General features: G+C 41.7%; 1 protein-coding gene across 4 annotated transcripts in view; it reads left to right on the top strand.

Annotated features, from left to right (window-relative positions):
• The window catches only part of ZNF385D (zinc finger protein 385D), a 304,400-nt gene that overhangs the window by 226,019 nt on the left and 54,217 nt on the right, over positions 1 to 24,164 (top strand). For all 4 annotated transcript variants that reach the window (XM_083188744.1, XM_083188745.1, XM_083188746.1 and 1 more), the window contains one exon: positions 322 to 484. In XM_083188744.1, the coding sequence (XP_083044870.1) occupies positions 322 to 484 (163 nt within the window). The remainder of the gene's footprint in view (positions 1 to 321; positions 485 to 24,164) is intronic.

Here is a 24,164-nt window from a genome sequence, read left to right on the forward strand (position 1 = left end):
GACACACACACAAGCGCAAAGACAAACACACACACACACACACACACAAAAACCCTGCACACCACACACACTGCATTTTTTTTCCTATACCGAAACATTTCCAAGAAGTAATGAACTCAGTCAACACTTTCTGTAAATATATAGCAGATCATATGACTCAGTAAATAATTGGGTTGAAGTCTATGCAGTGTATGTTTTTTGTACATAAAATGATCCTGTATGGTACCCTTTATTGAAAGTGTGTCTGTATTTGCATGAATACAGAAAATGCAAGTTTAGAAATGAGCCTGATTGCATGGTTCATTTTGTTCTCCTTTGTAGAGCCAGTCTGCGGCCCACTACAAAGGCACTAAACATGCCAAGAAGCTCAAAGCACTGGAAGCCATGAAAATTAAGCAGAAGTCTCTTGATACCAAGGACACCGCAAAGACTATCTTCACATCCATCCCTACTAATACCATCAATGGCAGCTCTGAGAAAACAGGTTAAGCGATGATCTTTCTTGTTTGTTTGTTTGTTTGTTTTCATTCTTGTTTAACTATCTGTGTGGTTATGTGCTTGTCACATTGATTCACTCTGGATTCATCATTCTTACTGTATTGATTTTCTTTTTTTCTACTTTATTTTCAATATACTTTTGAGACCAAGAAAATTTGCTGTCAAGAGACAATTTTCTATAGATCACAAAGGAGCGCACAAAATATAATACAGTGATGCATGAAATCTGTCTCACTTTATACATAAATGTTGCATTTTCAAGTATCCATTTCCACATGTTCTGGTTCAATGTTCTACTTTCAAATATGCATTCAGATTATTGTTTTGCATGTCTCTATGGAACTATAAAAATGAAAGACACAATTGTGCTCTATAAATTCAAAGAGGCTGATGCAGAGTTAAACGTATGCCAGTTTGAATAGAATAAATATAAGATGTATTTCCTGCCCACATACTGGATGTGCAAATCTGGCACTTGCATACTCTTCTAACTGCAGCAGGGAAGTTGTGTTCTAATGTAGACTATGTATGTTTGGGGCCAGTGGCGTAACTATAAATTTTGCTCCCCTCTGCCAAAAAGTTTGTTGCGCACCCCAGCACCCCCCCCCCCCCTCCCCAGCTCCTCTCCAGCATGTTTACCCAGCATGTGACGTGATGAGGTCACACACATAGCAGAGAAGCTGGAGCAGGAGAGAAGCAGAGAGACCAGCAGACACTTCTGCTTCCCCGCCCATCCTGTACACAGTAGCCAATAGCCGGCTCTGTGTACAGTCAATTGAATCAGTGGAGGAATTTGTGGTTTATGTCATGGCTGACTCGCTTCCGGTGCTCAGCCAGCGGGCAGCAGCATGTCAGTGTTTCGAGCGGGTGCCGGCGCCCACACAGACCCCGCTGCCGCTTGCTCCCCCAAGCAGCAGCTGGGGCTGCCTTGCAGTAGTTACGCCACTGTTTGGGGCATGGATGTGTAATTGCAAACAGACAGTGGCCCTTATTCTTCACTCGCAAAGGCGAATTCCTTCTCAAATGGACAAAATAATGTGCACTACAGGTAAAGCAGATGTAACATGTGCAGAGAGATTTAGATTTGGGCGGGTGATTTTGTTTCTGTGCAGGAAAAATACTGGCTGCTTTATTTTTACACTGCAATATAGATCTCACTTTGAAGTAGAACCCCACCCAAATCTAATTCTCTCTGCACATGTTACATCTGCCCCCCCCCCCCCCTGCAGTGCACGTGGTTTTGTCCATTTGAGAAGGAATTTGCCTTTGCGAGTGAACCAGAATAAGGGCCAGTGTTCCTCCAATCCTCACAGCCCCCTTACCTAAATGCTCATTGCCAGGGTTTTAATACTCCTTGCCAGGGGTTTTTATGCTAGTTGCTAGGGGTTTTTATGCTAGTTGCTAGGGGTTTCATGCTCATTGCCAGTGGTTTTTTGTTTGTTAACAGGGGTTACATGCTCATTGAGAGGGCGTTACATGCCCATTTCCAGGGGGTACATGCGCGTTGCCAGAAGTGTACATTCTTATTGCCAGGGGATATATACATATTCCAGGGGCAATATACTTATTTATATCGCTACCCAGAATCCATAATTTCAGGGTAGTGATATATGCTACTTAGTTGGACCTCTAGCATCTGTCTCTTTTCAGTAGATCCTATATGGACGGCCAGACCCATTGGAATCAGGAGAGACCATGTGCCACCACAGCACTGGCTACACCAAGCCACCGTTTGGGCTGCAGTGCCATTGTTATGGCACTGTGCCCAAGTGGTGGCATGCACAGGCATGCTGCAGATAGTGCCTGGTTGCTGTAGGGTAACCTGATGAAGCCAGTCCTGTGGAGTAGGAGCTACTGTAAGAGATGCAGATGGGGAAAAAGAGTGATACAAAGAGGAGCAGGAGAGAAACAAATGCTGATACAGATGCACAGAAGAGGAGAAAATAGCAAGACAGAGAGGTGGAGAGAGAAATAGAGAGAGAAAGAGAGAGACAGAGCATCAGGTAAGGACATCACGGAATAGAAGTTGTATATGAAATCCAATCTGTGTGTTACATAAGCCTGGTACATATGGTTCTTGTGTAGACCTGAGGTGCGTACATCTTGGTTTATGGGCATAAATACCCTATTTACATGCATAAAAAAACATTCAATATGTCTCCAGCTCAGCATCATCCCCAAAGTCTTTTTTTATTTGTAGAAAAGTTGCACCAGAAATATGGTAAGTTCAAGTGCGCATTGGTAATGATGACAGATAATAAATCAGCATACAGATAGGGCCAGACTGGTGCAGAGATTGCTGACACTCCGTGTAATGTACAAATGAATATATGCATTTAGTTCATGAAGACCATGTGGGAGCAATTACAGCCAGCATGTACTCACCTCTGCATCAGCCGTACATTTCACTCTTCTCTTAAATTGGACATTTAACACCAGCACATATAGCTATCAGTAATTCTCAGTGTGCTCAGCATATACAGAGCTGGAAAGCATAACTACTGTAAGATCAGCACTTTGCATAGAGAATACAACACTGCATAATATGTTTTTAACTTCATATCTTATATATTGCTACATTTGTAGAGCGCAATATAAATGACTTTAGTAGAGTTTTCCATGGCAGTTACCAGTAAGCAAATGCTGATATTATATAATGGAAGCAAGTGGCTTCATATTAACTTTTAAAAATGTTCTGCATCTTGGTTATTTGATATAGCTACAGTATACAATGCAGTTACCCATTGAACATGTTTATACTGCCTTTATTCTGTGTTTTGACAGTGTAATATTCTCCTGTGCAGTTTGCACCCAGTGATGACAAGTGGAAGGGGCGCCCCTATCTAAAGTGACCCAGGCCCCCCGAAGGCTTAATCCGGCTCTGCTATAGTATAGGCTGTTTCAAACATTTAAATAAGATAAGTGGTCAGGAAAAGGTTAAACATATCAAAATAAATAAATACACAAACATAATAGAATCCGTACTACACTTTCTAAGCTCCCAATCTCCCACTTCATGGTAAGGCTCCTGTCTCTTCCTCCTGGCAGCTACTCTCTGGTTCATTGTGATGTTTAAGGGCACTCATCTGCACATACAGTAAATGTGGTAGATGAAGCTGGTACACTAGGCAAGTGCAGCAGCTCTGCTCTGTCCCCTAAACTGCATGATGTGTTGGCAGCTCTATTATATACAAATGCTATTGTTGTCATCATTTAAGGCATTTGCCAAGAGGAGGGGGGTTTCTGGGCAACAAGAAACACCACCCCCACCTCCCCCTGCGTTTGCCTATGTTTGACTTGCTCCATCTAATGGCCGCCAGTTTTTGTGGGTAGTTTCGGCCATTTCTGGCAGTGTCAGAGAAAACACAGACGTGCCCAGGTGTTTTAGGTGAAGTCATGTGACATCAGCTCCAGCCCGGATATGCCTGTATGTATCGCAGCACCCAAGTACAGTACCTGTAAGTCCTGGGCTACACACAGACTGCACACACTGGAAAAAACATTAGATAGTGACCGGCTTGCCCATGAATTTGCAGATATTTGCAGGCCATGCTGGACAATTTGCAGACTTGCATGGGGCCGAATTTCACCCTTGCAGGTTGGCATTTACCTGATCACTGGGCTCCAAAAATTAGCAGCCATGCGATCAGGTCTGAATAAGGCACAAATTCCAATATGGCAAATATGGTCTCCCAGAAATATGTGAGATAATATGGGGAAACTAGCCCCACCCCAGAATCATAAAATCTACAGTAATGTCCATGCACAATACATTTACATATACATTGTGGTTAGGCCATAGTACAAAGCAATTACCTAGTTATTGGCGTGGATTTGGCAGCAAAGCAAAGTCCCAACAAGTGAAATGATTGCTTCTAAATGTTTAAATGTTTTAAATCCGTCATATTGTGACCAAAAAGGTGTTTTTTGCTTTCTTTAATTAACGTAACTGTAACACCAATGCATGAAGTTTGTGGTGTGAATGCACGTCTGTCGGACAGAGTATTTTAACATACAACTTGTTGAAACGTTTATATTCTAAGAAATTGTTTGGCAAAAGACTGATGGTACAGAAGTCTATTGTAGAGAAGAAAGTTGGGAATTTCCAGTTCTATTGCTTTCCAAAGTACACATTACTGTACTTTCTTAATTGATCTGTGCATATGCTCTAAAAACAGCCCCTCCACACATAATGCGTGTTCTAGTCCTAAAGGGCACAAAGCATTTGGGAGAACTGTTCTATATACTTACTGTATGAACCCAAAAATATACATAGTTGTAATATAAATATTTTATCAGATTTTTACTGATTTCTCAGAACATATTTCAGCTCATATCATTGATATTAATAGTGACTATTATTAGTAGTAGGGATTATTAGTTTCCCTAATCTAATTTAACATGCAGTATTAGTTCAATTTTTATGATTAGGGTATGGATTTCAGGGTGAACTAGCTGAATAATTTAAACTATCTAATTGAGTTAGTGTTTTTTTTACCCACGAAGGCCAAGTTTTCCATGTTTATTTACCTTAAGGCTTGTTACTGGCATGATTTAAAGTAGAACTTTGATTTGATAATAGGGAAAAATTCTAACATTACTTGGCTATGTTCTAGTTGGTGGACTATTTTAATTTCAACCTCAGATAAAATATTTTCAGTTCTTTAGTCAAAAGAACAGGAGGCAGCAAGGAGACAAATGGTGATCTAGACTAGGTCTGTGCACCTCATTGTGACTGTGCCCAGACTATGGGGGGTATTTAATCCATGCCGGTCTTTCTGACAGTCAGAAAATCTGCACTTTTTCCTGATTTTCAGATGAATTAAATTCGACCTATTCAATCCAAGTGCCGATTTTTAAATGTTGGAAAAATCGTCACGGTCTAAAAACCACGTGGATCAGCGAATTACTCTCTGGTCCATGTGTTTTAGTAAAAAATGCAGCCTTTTTTTATTATTTTCTGCAGATGTTGATCCATCTTTAAACGTCAAACATTGAATAGATAAGAAAAATCGGGAAACATTGAATACCCCATACATGTGTATGTTTGTTTTGTTTGTGTATGTTTGTTTGTGTGTGTGTGGGGGGCGGGGGGCGGGGGGGTGGGTGGGTGGGCAGGGTAGCCTTCATGCTGCTTGAAGAGGCATACAGCATATTCAACTGGGAAACAGACCCAAAGTTTCACTTTCATGTCCTTCATGTAGTAATTGTGTATAAGCCCTAAAGTTACATTTACAGCATGAAAATGTGTATTTATAAACTAGCTCCCTAAATGTTGCCGCCTTTCCAAAGCTGCTGTTAGATACCTCTGCTGACCTAATGATAAGCAGAGCCCTGGTATCAGAAGCAGCTGCTACTACAGCCTACTCATTTGTCAAGCTTTTAATAAGCATTACAATGTGGGGGGGGGGGATGGTCACTAGGTCAGCCCAAGAGAGGTCGACACTCCCTAGGTCGACACTGGAATGTAGACAGGCAGAAGGTGGACAGGGACTGAAGGTCAACGGCGTTCTTTGGTCGACTGGCAGAAGGTTGACAATTGGCGAAGGTTGACATGTTTTTTTTTTATTTTTTCCCCACTGTGGTTCCAGAACAGGAGGTATTCCATGCCCTACCATCCACTAGGGCATGGAGGGAGAATAAAATAGTATCCTGAGTGCAGTGAGCTAACGATCCATACCCATAATGGGGGTAAGCACTGCGCTATATGTGAAGCTGCTCAATAAAAAAGGGTTAATTCCAGGGATGAGATGAGTGCTAAATTATGAGCATAAAAAAGTGGCAATAATATGTGAAACAGCAAGACTGAGATAAAACAAAGAATAGAGAAAAATCCACCTGTTAAAAAAAAATGTTATTTCAAATGTTTACAACTCTTTTAGCATTGATTTAAGTTGCTTGAGAACCTGATCTCTTTCCCTACCTCTAAGAGCAAGGCCGTTGGTGGTGTGGGGTGTTGGCGGCAGCAAGTGTTGTTAGACACTTGCTCCCCACTCCGTCCAGTACTTGCGGGCGCCTGATGGGGATGTCAATCTTCTTACGACAGCTGTGGCTCTGCGTCGGGTGAGGCAGGAGGCTGGGAGGAAGTTCCCAGGCTGCAGAGGGTCAATGCGTTTCGTTTGGCTGGCGCATTTTTCAAGATAATATTTGCTGCTGCTGAAAACAGGACACTGTGCAATATATTACTGAGCAATATACAGTATTGCTGAGCAATATATTACTCCATGTGTATAGACCTTTAGTATTATTATTATTATTATTATTATTATTAATATGGCTCAGCTGGTTCAATGAGAATATGCTCTTTTTCTCCGACCTTTCCCAGAAACAGCAGAAATATATTTAACTCCTTCTGATTAAAACAGAATGATATAATTAATATGACATTATTTTCTGCAGTTAATTCCAAGTGAGCGTCATCACCTTCCAGTTGTTTGACTGTGATTTCCAATGCATACAGCATATGTACGTTGTCCCAGAATGATCACACTGCTTCACTGGTAATGTTGTATTTTAATAGACCAATTTATCAGTCTTGCAAGGTATTTTGGTGACATCCAATGCGCTGTCTGATGAAGAGACCTCTGGAGTTTTGAAAGTTTATGTACAAGAATACCTCATAAAACTGATAGACTGAAATGATTTGTATCTGAGTTAAAAGCATCTTTGTATGTCTACACTTACATTATTTTCATGTCACCGAGGATTGTCAGAAGGAAAGCTTTTATTCGGAGTGGTATCATTTCATTTTTTATTTATTGAACAATACTTATAGAATTAAGATTTATGTGATGTTTATGGGCATGTCATGCTTTTAGATAAAGTACATTGTCAACATAGTAAGCATTCTTTATTTTGTAAGATACAGCGGGAATCTTGATATTTAATAATCTATGTATTTTTTTATTTAATTATATAGTAGAATCAGTGGCTTAACTAGAAATGTTGCACCTTCCTGACAGAAAAGTTTCTGCCCCCCTCCCCTCCCCGTCCCATAATTTTTTTTTTTTACCTAAATGCTCATTGCCAGGGGTTTCATGCTCATTGCCAGGGGTTTCATGTTTATTGATAGGAGTTAAATGATCATTGCCAGGGGTTTCATGCTCATAGACAGGGGTTTCTTATTGCTGAAATTTCCAGATACGCTACCTAGTAGGACCTCTAGTACTGTATCTATCCATTTGTCCAGTTGCAAGGTGCCGGATGGCCTCCCGACATGGGATTTTGACGGTCAGTAGAATTCCGACTATTAAAAGCCTGACAGTCATGATTCTGAGTTATGGGGTTATTTGCCCTTGTGGGGGTCCATGACCCCCATAGAGGGGAAATAGAACCTGTGACGAGCACTGCAAGTGCTGAGAGCCACCATTAAATGAGTTATGCACTTATAACTGTATATGGTGATACCAAACACCCAACCATCTCCAATAGGTGTGTACATGGAGATAGGTTCAAAGTGGGTAATAAAGAGTATGATGAAACAAAACTTCCCTTAGCTTAATCGTCTTCACCCCACAGGGGCTATATGTTTACTTCAGGGACCAAATAAAGGAAGACATAAAATTACATATATGCCCCTATTCTGGTTCACTCGCAAAAGCAAATTCCTTCTCAGATAGACAAAACCATATGCACTGCAGGTGGGGCAGATGTAACATGTGCAGAGAGAATTAGATTTGGGTGAGTTATTTTGTTTCTGCGCAGGGAAAATACTGACTGCTTTATTTTTACAGTGCAATATAGATCTCACTTTGAAGTAAAACCCCACCCAAATCTAATACTTCTGCATACCTGCAGTGCACTAGGTTTTGTCCATTTGAGAAGGAATTTGCCTTTGCGAGTGAACCAGAATAAGGGCCATACATAGAGTAGTATATCCAAGTAAACAGAATTTATTACATAACACAATGCATTTAAAAATTAATACTGATAAAAATAATTCCTTAAAATATGCTCGGGGACTGATGGCAGTTTACCAGATATTGGTTGATTGAAGCACCTGCAAGGTGGTCTGTTGATATGGCCTAGGTTTCTCCGGAAAAAATACCACACCTGTCAGAACTCCTGGAATCCCACCAGCCCAGATAATCTCCTTTGTGATGTTTGCACACTCCAAGTTCTAGCTGCAACGTGTATCGGGAAACTTATTTCCCTTTCTCAGGCAGTGACCTGGATGTGTAAAAAAATGTATCTTATACTGTATGTCATCTCCTAATTACTACTTGGTCAAAGGGTCACTGATTTAAAAGACTGTTCTTACTTATTATGTTCGTTTTATATCACCCAGAAATACATAAATTCTCATGTTTGTCGTGCGAAATTTGAAGAGTTGATTTACATTTTTCTATGTATGAAATAATGCTCTGTGTCAGAAAAGCCGTCCGTGGAACGCATCCCATTCGGCATCCGAAACCGGAAGTCGGAAGAGCCTTCATGCGAGTTTTACTCATCATCTTGCACCACCATTGTTATTTCCTCATTGTAGTGGGGCAAACCACCATTTTTTCAGAGGGAAACAGTAAAATTAAAAAGATACTATAATGGTGTTATCCTGTAACTGTGGAACGCAACTCCATTTTACTTCATGAGGGTGTGTGTGTGAGTGGGGACCAGATATCAGTCCCAGGCCCCAACATTTCTAGGGGCAGCCCTGTTGGAGGTGGATTACATGTGAGTGCTTGGACCTTTGTTTAATGTAAACTTGTGATGATGAATAATATTGGTAGCTACTTGTAATTGGCTGAATGTGTTTTAATTGTTATGCTAATACTGCTGTATAGTAATTTGTCTCCTGAGCTATATTTGCATCATTACAATGATGTTAGCAATGGGTTAGGCAACATATTTGTGTATTGAAAAACTATATTACTTAATTTTAATTTACAATTGGCTACAAAATATGAACAAGACAAGACCCAGGTTTAATAGATTTACAGTACATCAGGGGCTCCCAAATACAGTAATCAGGACACACTAACAGACAGGACTGGATTAAGGCTGGTGGGGGCCCAGTACAACAAATGTGCTGGGGGTCATCCACTAAAACTACTGCCAACCCCCCCCCCCCTCACACACACAGACAAAAGTGTGACACACATAAACACAATGGCAATCACAAATAAGCAGCATAGCCAGAGACATGGCGTAGATGCTGCACATTCCTGCAACTCACAGTTACTATCTCACAGGATTTCCCTTTACTATCCTGCATGACTGTGCATGTGGTAGCTCCTCGGCAGCTGCTGTTAATGAAGAAAACACAGTGTGTGGGCCCCTTATGCCCCCCCCCCCCACAATGGCTGCCCCTGTTACACATCCCTTATTCCAGCAATATTGACTAGTCCTTAAATACTTGAGCACAGTTTCTGACTTATTTTGATTTAAACATTTGTACTTAAGCATAGATATCACAAAAACCAGGACTGTTTATTGTGCCTTGAGGACTGAGTTTAAGACGCACTGCAGTACATACTGTAGAGGCAAAAGGGCCCTGATCACAAGCTTACAATAGAAGTTTGATTTAAGGTAAGTGATACATATTGTAAACAATCCAGGAGATTGCAATGGTTCTTGGGATAAGTGGCTTGTGTGAATGTGAAAAGAGAAGATATGCAAACAATGCGGACTATATAGAGGGGCTGTATGAGGGTGGTTCAATACATAAGCTAACAATACCTAATTTTGTTGAAATCAGTGTCCCTGTTCTGCCCCCAAACAGGCATAGCATGTCAGTCATATTGCAGTTTTGGGCACTGCTCGCAAGATCACAGACAGATATAGGCACATTCTACCCTGTATACATCCTATGCAAGCATCCATAATGCTATCTCTTCATTTGTTTGTGACTCATCACCTCTGTTACTCTGCCCCAATACAATATTCATCTGAACTCTTGTTTTCCAGAAAAAAATCTGCAAAATACATTTCAATAATAACCCATCTCTGCAGTCAAATATAGACGACCATAATAAAGCTACAGGAAGTATCAATTATGCCTGCTTAAGTATTAGGTATCCAAGTATGAAATTGTCCTTAAATCGTAACAGCTTTTGTTTCATGACATGCTTATTTTTTATCTGGATGCTAAGTGTCTATAATTGCTCTGAGCAAAGTACAGTATTGATCTACTTTTGTCTTACACAAAATGTTTAGCTGAGTCTTTGTTGTGGGTGAAAGAAATCTAACTTTAACCCTTCAGTTGATGCATACAGTATACAGATGGACCCTTCCTCAACTAGCCGTTTCTGGATAGCCCTGGTGAGCCATGGCTATCCAAGGCCTATTGTTGTCAGCTACAATACAATACATAGAACAATACAGTAGGGGATTAGCATAGGATTAAGTCTGACAGCTCTGGCTCACTTATTCCTATTAAAGGGCTAGATGAGATCAGCTCCACCTGTAATACTGTTGTTTCCAAATGGGCAGGAATGGAAGGTACATATTACATAGGCCCAGGCATGTCTGGGGCCTGGCAGTAGCAAAACACACTTGGTTTGCTCTTTCATAGATGCTCCTATTCAGGGCATGTGAGATGTCTACAGATTTCTACCCTAATATTAACAAGCCAGGCTCTCTGGACCAAAATGTACTGTGTGTTTAGTGCCTCCCAGGAATGGACCATCTGGTGGGTGTGTTTTTTTCTCTTTTCCCAAATTAAGGAGTTCATTCTGGTTGACTCACTAAGCAGCGTTAGCTCAGCATTGTGCAGCATGGTTTTGTCTATTAAAGAAGGAATTTGCTTTTGCAAATCAACCAGAATCACCCCCTATATCTGCTTCACGGGAGGTACATTTTAAAGAATTCGAGTTATCAGAGATTCCGACAGGAATCAGATCTTAGGAGTATAATAAGCTCTAAGCAATAGGTTCAATTCAGATTCCATTAAAGAAGGAGTTTGCTTTTGCAAACCAACCAGAAGTAAAGACTTTTTGGGCAGAAGATCAATCATTTCGACCTTCAAATTTCCTTCATGATACATAAGGTGCATGTTAGTCTTCGAGGGTTTGCTTCTCATTAATGAAACCTATTTCTCCTATACACATATACAAAATTCTTAAATCACAAAAAATTGTATTTCTTTTCTTTTCTTACAATTATTACTTTCTCATAATCTTCCAGAACACACCAATGCTTACAAATAGGGATTTCAGCAGCTGCCTGTGTTTGTGGCTTGGTTAATATATTCCTTTTCCAAACCGATACATTTCATAAGACTATGCAAATAAAGTTACACATTAAGCAGATAGTATTTACTGTATTTAAACTGATTTGCAGATGTTGCTCTTGATTTAACCGAGAACTGCAAATACTGCCATCTTAATTCCAGCATACATGTTATTCCTGCATCTGGTTTTTGAAGAGCACTTTTTAAAAAGTGTGATTCTTCTAAATGCAGAGCCAATAATTCTAGTCCTATGCCAGGGCAGTGATTAAAGTAATATATATGGAATAATGGAATGTTCTGAACAATTTACAGTAGCATAAACCTTTCTGAATATACTACTTGCACAGTAATTTACTGTTGCCATGGTAACCCTGCCATTTAGAAACAATTTCTTTTTCCCTACTTACCACTCAAAATGTAAATGTTGCAACCTAAAAATTACCTAGAGTACAGTTCACTAATCCAATACTGACAGCATATATTTATTCTGTTCTGATCCTTTCTTCAGCCCATTGTTCAGTCCATGCACGCTTGCTCTCCAAATCTTGTGGCTTTAAATTTCTGTCCAATGACCTGAACTCAGCTGTGTTACACAACGACAGTCCCCATATCTGATCTTCAATTCACTGCTTTAACATATGGAAGAATACTGGATAAGAAGCTACTTAGATTCAGATGGATGAGTGATTTGAGAATTTAAAGAAGGTCTGGAAAATATACTGAAAGTGGCTGCAAATGATAGATATGACCAAAGACAATGGAGTCAAATCAACAAGAAGCACATGGAATCAGCACATATAGGGGTATATTCAATGATCCTTGCATGCTGTGAGAGCGAGTTCTGAGTGCTGAGTCAGTGTTCAACTGAGCCCTTGCACACACCATCACTAGGTTTTTGCAGCAACAGAGAAAACGGCGTGTGGGGCCGCTAAAACAGCTAGGCTTGCGGCTAAATGCAGTGGACTTACTGCATTAAAATTATAAGAACAACAATCAGGCGCGATAATGCTATATACTGTATGCTCTACTACTCAATCTTTATACCAATTTGTATTGGTAATAAAAAATGTGTTAAGGATGCTCCCAAAGGCAATTCTGGAGATTGCCGCTTAAAAATAGAAAAATTAATTAGGAGATAAAAATCAATCAACTTTGTATAAATATATATATATACTCTAGATATATCTGACTCAAAAGAGAGCGCCACACATCTGAAAAGTTAGTTCAAAACATTCATATAAAGATTTATTATATATTAAAAAAGAAAGACAGAAAATTTTTTACATATAAAATATGATACACAATATCACAGTAAAAATTATTATCCCAAAGGGGACACAATAAGGGTATTAGCCAATGATTTCTCTTTATGGATTATTAATGGACCCAGCTCTAAAGACAATATTCCTGCACAGAAAATAGGTATAGAAAGTCAGTCAGTGTTGGCCCTGTATATAATTCAGGGTAAATGGATTGGATTTTTATTAAGCCAAATAAATAGGAGATCCTTATGGCTCTTTAGTTGGAGATTGTGAGCATCCAAATAATTTCAAATATTCCTTATTTGATAAGGGGCTCCCAGGAGGTAATTAGCATTAGTGTATAGCGTGAGACCAGTACCTCTTATGTGATAAATTCACTTATGCAGTCCCTGCGATATCCTCCGGTGCGGGTTCACTTCTACCCGCCTGGCTCCAGCTGATGACAGCAAGCCTGTGGTGTTTGTAGCGTGGCGGGGAGCAACCTCACTGACCTGTGTTGATGGATAGGTCCTCCGTGTCCGGATTCAAGTTTTGCAGGCGCTTTTTCGGCGGTTCACCGTTTTTAAAGAGGAGATGTCTCTTTCTTTAGTGTGCAACGTCCGGGGGTAGCGAGGAGTCACAGCAGGTGAGAGCTGGGTTAGAGAAAGCCTAAATGGGGAATCCTTGACGTGTTTCTCCGCAGAATATACACGGTGGTTTCTTCAGAAGGAAGCATTAGCTGTGTGCCTCAATGTTTGGGGAAATCTTTCCTGTCCTCTGACAGAAAGGATTCCCTCGCAACATAGAATAGGGTTAGCGGCTGATGCAGGGGTTAAATGGCGAGGGTCACTTTTTTTCAGCAATCCCCACCGTTTAACCCCCTCACTGGCTGCATTGAATACGGGCCATAGAGTAGGCATCACGTTTGACAGTGTTAGGTTATCATCAAACTGCTTCCTCTTTACACTGGGTGGCTCCCTTCTAGCACAGCAATATGAAGAGAGACATACTGCAACACTCTACAGTTGGGACAAGGTCCTAAATGACAGTTACACCACAAAGGAATACAGTTGCTCAATACAGTTGCTAGTCTCTGTCCTACGTTTAATTTTATTAGATTTACAGCACTCGCCACCTGTCTGTGTTAATGTACTCTATGTGCTTAGTTTCTGCTTGCTTGTGGTCCTGTTTGGAGAAGAATACCGATACCCCTCATACAAAATAACCAATCAGTATTACCTACCACGTTACAGATATACTACTAAATCACTGCAGTAACCTTCCACGTTGGAGAAAACTGTCACGCGCCGCCGCGGCGGTACACGGCGGGTCCTGTACTCACCCGTCCGTGTCCGCAGTCGGCTGGCGTGTGTCGGCCTCCATGTCAGGTGAGGCGGCAGGCAAAGGTCCGGCAGTGTTGGAGGGCAGCATGGAAGTCTGCAGCGTGGTCTCACTCTAGGCTATGGGTGCCGTGAGACCAGCGCCGCCATCTTGCTTAAGGGCAAACAGGGGATTGGGCCAGGTCAGAGCTGCACACCTGTTCCACTGTGATAGCCAATGGCAGCCGCCTTCTATGCATATAGAGGATCTGCCCAGGTAACTCAGTGTCAGTGCAAAGAGTCTTCTGTGCCGTGCACTTCCTGGAAGGCTCCTGACTCATTGTGTCCTTGCTATCCCAGCTGTGTCCGTCAGCTCGCTTTGGCTTCAGATCCAGTGCTCCTTTCCAGTCACGCTGGTCGCCAGCTTCTCTCTGGTACCCTTGGGTGCTTCCTCCTGGATTTCCCAAAGACCTCCTCTTCAGCTACCTCCAGCCGCAGTCACCTCCCATCTTCTTCCAGTTCCGGATCCTCTATTTGCCACCATCTTTTCATCTCTTCATCAGGATTTTCTTCTTCATTGTCTTCTGGACATTCATCCTCATTGTCTTCTGGACATTCATCCTCATTGTCTTCTGGACATTTATCGTTTGCCATTTACTTTGATTCCTATTACAGTTGTTCTCAAAGAAGTATTTGAGTCCTGTATGACAGCCTTTATTAAACCTGCTCGTTTTAACCCTACTACTGCCTCCTCCTCAGTCCCTGAGCACCACACGACCTCATCAGAATCTTCGGCCGTGACAGAAAACAACTATATCTCACATTATTCACCCACGATTAGGGTGGCCAATCCCAAAATCGTCAGGAACCCGGGATTTGGTCCTAAAATTGCCGGGATTTTGGGACTAGACTGCGCATGCGATAAGTAAAACAACTCCATGTGACCATTAAAAAAATAGCTTAAAAGGCGAAACCATGTAGGTGTTGTCTTTTACAATATTGTCAGTATTTAAAAAATAGGCAGACTCACTGGGATGACGCTAATTATTTGACCGATACAGGCACCCTTCCAGCTTCTCCTTGGGAGTAAAGCCCGTACATACGGGGGAGATATATTGCTCTGCAATATATTGCTAGCAATATATTGCTGAGCAATATATTGCTCAGTTTCTCCTTTTCATCAGCGACCAGAGATGGTCGCTGATGAAAGGGAACCTCTGCTGGGGGAGCAGCAGAGGTAATTAGCTGGTCGCAGGAGCTTGCGAGGTAATCCTTGCTGTCAGAGGACAGGGAGGATTTCCCCAAACATCGAGGCACACAGCTAATGCAGTGAGTCCACTGCATTTAGCCGCAAGCCTCGCTGTTTTAGCGGCCCCACACGCCGTTTTCTCCGTTGCTGCAAAAACCTAGCGAAGGCGTGTGCAGGGGCTCAGTTGAATACTGACAGTACGAGCTGTGACAGCGAGCACTCATCACTGCTCGCTCTCACAGCATGCAAGGATCATTGAATATACCCCTATATGTGCTGATTCCATATGTGCTTCTTGTTGATTTGACTCCATTGTCTTTGGTCATATCTATCATTTGCAGCCACTTTCAGTATATTTTCCAGACCTTCTTTAAATTCTCAAATCACTCATCCATCTGAATCCAGCGATAAGAAAGGGGCTGAAAACGGGAGCGCGATTTATCGCCGGGGCACACTCCCATCACTGGCAATATGGTCGCCAGCGACCATATTTCCAGCAATTTCAGCCCCTATCGCCCCCGTGTGTACACAGCTTTAGAAAAGGAGTATTGCTGCAATAACCCTTCCCAACAAACAAAAAACCCCACAAAAATCAAACTAGTGATCACCTCGTTCTGCAGATGCATGTTCCCTTGAGTTTATAAAAAGAAGCTCTTGTACACTTGTACAGCAACGTTTATGAAGACGCATTTGTTTTTTTTCCCCATCTGTGAGTACAAAAGCTTACAGGGTGGCAATGTAATTGTTAACATTCAGTGGGTACATCATGTGCAAGATACAGAAGTAGCCATGTTAATTGTTGCCACGATATGCATGTTTGGCATGACAAAGTCCCATTTGCGGCTTGGAAATGACACACTACGACATTGCTGCTTAAAGCTTTTCTATAGCCAGGTGAGCAAATTAGAAGCATGCGCATGGTGACCGGATTGTGCCAATTGACACGTACAGTATGTTCCATGTGGCGATTGGAATGGCAATGTTGAGCATGACTACATCTATACAGGAAAATAAAACAAAACAAAAAAGTTATGTAATTATGCATATCAATATAATAACAGAAGTACAGTATTTCAGGCGTAAGTGGATATTCAGGCCTAAAACACATAAGGGTAAATTAATAAATAAATAAATATATCTATCTATATATAGATATATATCTATATATAGATATATATCTATATATAGATATATATAGATATATATATATATATATAGTGTATATATTTAGGCTTGTGTTACTGAATTTATAATGGAAGAATTAAAACTGAAATACTAATCTGTGAACCTAACAGTTGATACTTTTTAACAATAATATTTCTAGAATACCTTTTTTTCATGTAAAATGACAAGATGAAGACTAGATATAAAAATAAATCTGTAACATATGCAATTAGCTTGGCTTCATCAGTCTATTTAGTCTCTATTATTGAACCCCTGCGGTTATATATTTTTGTGGATAACACATTACAGACTTTCTACAGTGGTTAGAAAATAGATTTTGTCCCTATAAATAGAGAGCCTATGAATTTGCAATAATTGCATGATGCACAACGCTCTTGAATTATCCTTTTTGCTGCCTGTGTTGATAACTTGAAGATTATTCATCTTCATGCCTGTCTGAAGATCTGAAGAACATTATTACTACTAATCCCTGAGAGATACAAACTGTACAGTATCAATATACGTTGTATGGAATATTCCAGGTTATTCACGCACCATCAATGAATGGATGCTGTTGTGCAATCTAGAACTTACCTTATGTGTTTTCACATTGTTCATAATTGGGAACTGAGCACAACAATTATGGGAAATACAGTCATTTTAATTGTATTAAACGTATGACTGAGAAGATGTAACTGTGCTGTTACAGGGTGTTCTAACACAGGGCACGCCCGCACAGATTTACCGCCTGGTGGCTACAAAGCCCCTGCTTCAGGTCCCACCTCCACGTATATGCGCTATGTAATGTGTAATGTGATGAAGTCACACCGTTGCACAACTGCCAGCCCACACTCCAGCCTGCTCTGCCAATGCAGCTGAGGAGGCAGCTTTCCATAGGAGGAGCATAAGGGTAATCCCCCAGGCAATGAGAATGTAAATTACCCATGGCAATGAGCATATAATCCCCGTGGCAGCGAGCATGTAATCCCCTTTGCAATGATCATGTAACTCCCCGGGCAACAAACATGTAATCCCCCCTGTGGCAACTAGCATGTGTGTTACGATGTGTGTAAGTCTGGGGCAGTGTGTCCAAGGGGCTCTGCCTGGCACTGTGCCATAGGAGCTCTACCTGGCACAGCGTGTATAAGTGGTACTATTTTGTGGTGTAATGATAATAAAGGACACTAATATGAAATGGTACTATTATGTGGCTATGTCCCGTCCCTGTGAAGCCACGCCCTTACGCACATACACACACACACACACTTTCACAAAATCAAATTAACGGGTCAAGCACTCTATTTGGGTTTAATTATGATACGAAGTTGGTTAATGACTAAGATAATGCTAGAATAGCATCAGGCATATGGTCGACTGTATGAGGGTTGACATACATTAGGTTGACTACTAAAGGTTGAAAAGGTTTAGGTCAACACATGAAGTCGGTCGACAGGGTCGGAATGTCGACACAAGCATTAGGCTGACAATTGGAAGGTTGACAGTCAGTTGATTTCTTGACATTTTTAGTAATTTGAGTGAGACAAACAAGTCTTGAACCGGATAAGTCAAATTGCTTTTTAAGAGCCAAATGTACTAAGATTCAAAATTGATAAAATGTAGAGTGATAAACAACCAACCAATCAGCTCCTACCTGACATTTTTCAAACACAATCTGTGACATGGTTATTTACAACTCTCCACTTTATCACTTTTAAAGCTTAGTGCACCTGGCCCTAAGTGTGAATAAACACGCTGTCCCTTGAGATCCCACTTAACCAGGTTCGACTGTATAGAAGTGTAACATTATTTTACATGAGCACAAGAGCTAAGAGAACAAAACAGATTCAGTGAAACAATGAAAATGATTAAATATGGACAGTTTGGAATATTAGAAATATAAATGTGTTCCTTCTACATGTACTCTGCAGGTGGCACTGGGGCACAGTGGTTAGCATTGCTGACTCATAGCACCGAAGTTATGTTTTTGATTCCAGCCATGGTCTTATCTGTGTGGAATTCATGTGTTTGCACGGGTTTCCTCAGGGAGCTCTGGTTTCTTCCCACACTCCAAAGAGATACTGCTGGGTTAATTGGCTTCTTATAAAATTAACCTTATGAAATTAACCTATGTGTTTCCTTAGGGTAGTGATTATAAATTCTAAGCTCACTGGGGTGAGGTGAATGGAAAATATTCTCTGTTAAGTGTTGCATAATATGTAAGTTCTATCTAAAAAGAAAACACAGTTCGTTCAGATACAGATGGAGCAGCTTTCAATGGAGCTGCTCCTGGCGATATAATTGCCATTCGCCAACTTGTGCACTAGATGCGCTCGCCCCATTCCATCCTCCACCGCCGGTCCCCTGCACCTCCCTGCAGCTCCCCCATAGTCCTCCGCAGCCCCCACCAGCTGCTTCCACTCTCTGTCTGTCTCCGTGCAGCGGGGACGGGCAGTGAAGCCGCTACCCACTGCCTTGCTGATGGGGATGCGCGTCTCCATCAGGTGGAGCTCCTGTCCACCAGCCTGTGCCAGTTCAGGACATCTGGGGATCGTGAAGGCTGGCTGACAGGTGCTCCATCTGTATACTGTATATACATTTTTGCAGATTTTTCTTTATTGAGAAATAAACATGAATTGATATGTTAATGTTGCTGTGCAAGCTGACGGATTGCAGAGGATGTGGGGGACCTGCAAACAATATGGTAATACATCTTGTCGCTAGTGATTCCTGATTAACCATGGTATGGAGATGATGCAGGATCAGAAATACCAGCACAATCGGACTCAATAATCAAGACACCCTAACAGTCTCCAGACATTGCCAGATTAAGGTTAATGTAGGGGGGTGGGGAGGGGGCTGGTAACAGGAGTGGGGTGTATATTAGATTGGGCCTATCTCTCAACAAGACCCATTACAGGAGGACCGTGCGTCCTAAACCCCGCCTTCTGTACGGATCGCTCACTCCGTCCGAATGTGGTAAGCCGCTGACCGCACGGAGCACGAGTGGATTTCTCATGTATACACCTCCTCCATCTCTGGGAACCTCCCCATCATTCGATGGTCGCATACCATCGAATGCAGGACCGAGCGGTCAGGCAGCTCCCGCGAGCTCAGACCACTCGGGCATTTCTCCGTGCAAAAGCAGGGATCTGGGCGGGCAGCTGACATCCGGCCAAGTCATATGTCCGCCCCCTACATGTGCGTCACGGCCGCATTACCATACGTACGCCCAGCGTTTTCATTGGAACGCCCATGAAACACGGGGCGTATGCATATGTTAATGAGGCCAAACAGCCCTTTACGCCCCTCTCCTCCCCCTGTTCGTAGTGTAAACAATTCATGCGGCATTTGAACATATGTCCCTTTCGCACATGCGCAGAGACGCCTCTGCACATGCGCAGACACAAAACATCGGCGGAACGAACGCACGCGGACATATCCGCACCAACCAGAATAAGGGCCTGAGAGACAACTATTTTATATAGTTTTCTATATAAAATAAAATCAAAATGACTTATAAAATTAAGACAACTTAAACAGCAACATTAAAATACACATAGAAAAATGAAATCTACTGTACCGTATCATGTATCTTATTACATGCAAGAATAGCAGCAGCCGCTGTGCTACATACACACTGGGACAGGGATCAGGAGAGCTAGTGATGTCACTGTGCTCTGACCGGAGGGCCCCCTGACAGGGGGGCCCAGGGTTCAGTATGGTCTGAGTGGATCTTCATCTGGCTATGAGTCCAGGTTTTAAGGATATCCATGCTATTGCACAGATGGTACAATAAAATTGAGTGAGGTTCTAATGAAGTCGCTTGTGTTCAAGCATGAATATCCTTAAAACCTGTAATTTTAAGACACATTGAGGACCAAGTTTGCGAACCACTGGGTTAGTCAACACAGGAAATCAATCGATCTGTTTTTTAATTAATCTAATTATATGGGATAACTCCTCCAAAGAACAAATTGCACGTTGCAGATTGAAACATTTTATTATATGCAGTTCACTGAGATTACCTCATTTCCTATGGGAAAAGAGTTGCTGTGTTCAAGATATTGTATTCAAAATTCTAAAGCTTAAATTAGATAAAAATTCAATTTGTATTATGTTAGAGAGTATGTTACAACTGTGGAGCTACAATAATGTTGAAAGGCTCGTTCATATAACTGTAAAATTATTATCCATAATTTAACTAAAAATGATTTAAGTGGATCCCAGTGCTAATAGCAACCGGCAGTCTCAATTCCCCGGACATCTGTATCAAGAAGCTTTATGATCACTTAGTCTGTTACAGGTGCTCATTACAACCTGTAACTTACCAAATTAAGGAGGTTGGTTTGGTTTGTGGTCTATTAGAAGAATTGCTATAGGTAATACAAGAGAATAATAAAGGTGAAGTATAAGTAAAACTGAAAACTGCAATAAAATGTATTACGAGTAGAAACAAGTGTGCATGTTGTGAAAGTGGAAATTGGTACACACCCATGTAATACCATGTGTACTTTCACAGTAAGATTGCCAGACAATCTACAATTTTTTATTTCATCTTCAAAATATACAACTCAGGGTATTTATCAATGTTTATTGAAAACAATAACATTTTAAGGTGTCAATGGTCCATCCTTACATACTCTCCTGTATCAGGTTCACCAGAAATATACTGTAGGCAAGTCTCTAGGAGCCAGCCTCACATCTCTCCCGCACCCTCCCTCTCTTAATTTTTCTGACCCCCCCCTTAGCCATCTTTGAAAGAGGGTTTTCCAGATAGGCCGATGCCGTGATTTGCGCTCAATCGCATTGTCATAGCATTGCTCCTTGTTATACAATCTGAGCATTGAATAGCGGGGTCTGATGCTATGATTATGTGTCCACTCTTTATACCACCCACTCATGATGAGGTCACACACCTTTCTTTAAGAAGTGTCCAATTGCTAGTGAAGTCTGTGCGTGGTAATTTGAAAGATTGTGTTGCTGGAACTACAAGAATAAAATGGAGAACAGCGCTTGTGCTATACTGAGGTATATAAGTGCACAACACCACGGCTAGGTATAACAAAAGATTTTAATATAAAATACACATGTATAACAATAAAAATACATGCATCAGTTGGTAAATAGGAAAATACTAAAAAAGCCTTGAATAATATTATGAACTTTGATGATTTGTATACTGCACCTCCGCAGGATCTGTTCACGTTTTATAGTGTATATAAATGTCCCAGTTTATTTACCAGCTCATGGGGTTGTATCCCAATAAATCTCATCTCATAAATCTAGGCAAATAATGGTGGAAGCCGCTCCCTTGCTGAGTTTGCTCTCCAATCCATTCTTAACGCTGCTGCTAGGCTCATCTTCCTCTCCCGCCGCTCTACCTCTGCCTCCCCCTCTGTCTATCTCTTCACTGGCTCCCCATTCCTTTCCGAGTTCTCTTTAAACTCCTCACCACCACCTACAAGGCTCTCTCCTCCTCCACAGCTCCTTACCTCTCTTCACTGATCTCTATCCACACTCCCTCCCGTCCTCTTCGCTCCATCGCTGACCGCCGACTGATCTCTCACCTAATCACCTCCTCCCACTCCCGTGTCCAAGATTTCTCTCGCGCTGCCCCCCTGCACTGGAACAACCTCCCGCCACCCATCAGGCTATCAGATTCCCTTACCTCCTTCAAGCGCTCCCTCAAAACCCACTTTTTTCGACTAGCCTATCCCTCCTCCTAACCTCTTTTGATCCTCCTATCCTGCCTCCGTTCCCATCCGTTCCTACTTTCCTATTGTTTTTCGTTCGTCCCCCCACCTCCTTTTAGTATGTTAACTCTTTTGAGCAGGGCCCTCCTTCCTCACGTACTCACCCTACCTCATTACCTCACCTGTGCTCCTGTCCTGTTCTTCCCTTCCTCTACTTCATCCTCAGTCTCCTTGACAATTTTGACACCTACTTCAGAACTGATGCTGATTTTAGTTCTACCAGCTATACCCCTATTTATACTGTATCTTTCAACACACCCTGTACGTTACCTTGTAATTTGTTTTTTTTGTTTGCTATGTACGGCGCTGCGGACACTTTGCGGCGCCTTATAAATAAACATACTACTACTAAAGTGATGATACCTGGAAGTGTCCCTTGTAATGTGCGGGTCTGGGAAGTGTATGGATAATGTTCCTTGGTGTGCAGTCAAAGTCTCATTAGTTAATAGGAAGGCTAATATAGGCTGTAACCTGTTTCAACGTGGTAGTGCCCATGTCTTCATCAGGTGACAAAGCAGATTTCTCAGTCAGATCTCTACATGGGTAGGTGTTTCTGGGAATTGCAAACCAACTAAGCCAATGAGCCAAAAATGTGCTGACCCATAGTCGTGCGCAGCACATTTTATTAGGGGGTGCACCGTCAAAGGGGAGTGCTTAGCACCACATATTGGGCATGTATAACACTGCCCATTGGGTGTATCTAACAACGCCAATCAGGCGTGTCTACCATCATCTATTGGTACTCGCTACATATAAAACTTCTCTCAGTATAATAATACATGCAAATAAAGTAAAACACATGCTGAATATGATTTCCTTTGGCATCTTGCTGTATACCTTGGGCAAAGATGTAATAAGATGCAATTTTTTTAGACAGCTAAAAAATCACACCAAAACTCGCATGTATAAGGGTGTGATGTCAGGCTATTTTTTAGTAACAGGAATGTGCAGTTTTTTAGTAAAGGTGTGATTTTTTTTTTTGTTACGGGAGTATACGATTTTTGGGAAATATAAAAAAACCAGCATAGGTCTCCCCCAAGCATAACCAGCCTTAGGCTGAGCTCATTGCTGATCAGCTGAGGGGAGTCCCTGTGCTACTGCTCTGAGTGTGTATGTGTGTTTGTTTTTTAACATTAGTCATGCTGTGGGACTAGAAGTCCCGCATCCTGGGACTTGTGGTTTTCCAATCCCTGCATGTGGGGGAGGCTTGATGGGACTTGTTGTTCCACAGCACAACCTAATTTTAGTTTTTTTTTTCTATTTTTGACACCAAAATAATCAGTCTGACACCGACCACCCAGGGGTACTGGCAACATCCCCGGGCTTCAGCCTGGGGGGGGACACTCATTTATTGGGGGGCCTGACCAACCAGGGTATTAATGTGACACCTGGGAGACCTTGTGTGTCCCCATCTGTGGCATTAACCACTGGCTTTTGGAGCCTGGTGCTGTTTCCAAAATATGGGGGACCCCTATCCTTTTTGTCCAAAGTATTTTTTGGGCCAGCCCTGGTCCAAGAGGCCGATGCTAGTTTCTTAAATACGGTTTCCCGTATTTGTGAAACCAGGACAAGCACAAGCATGGCTGGTTATCCTCGGGGTGGAACCCCACTTTAAAAATTTTTTTTTTTACTTTTATACAAATTACATTTACGATTTTGAGCTTTTAATGAGAAAACACCTGGATGTGATCTTTGAATTGCTATTTTTTTTGGTCATAGCAAAACGCGCAATTTTTAGTGCAAATCCCACACTACTAAATGTGCGATTTTTGG

This window comes from Crinia signifera, chromosome 5, assembly GCF_055691185.1.
Source record: "Crinia signifera chromosome 5, ASM5569118v1, whole genome shotgun sequence".
NCBI classification, from domain to species: domain Eukaryota; kingdom Metazoa; phylum Chordata; class Amphibia; order Anura; family Myobatrachidae; genus Crinia; species Crinia signifera.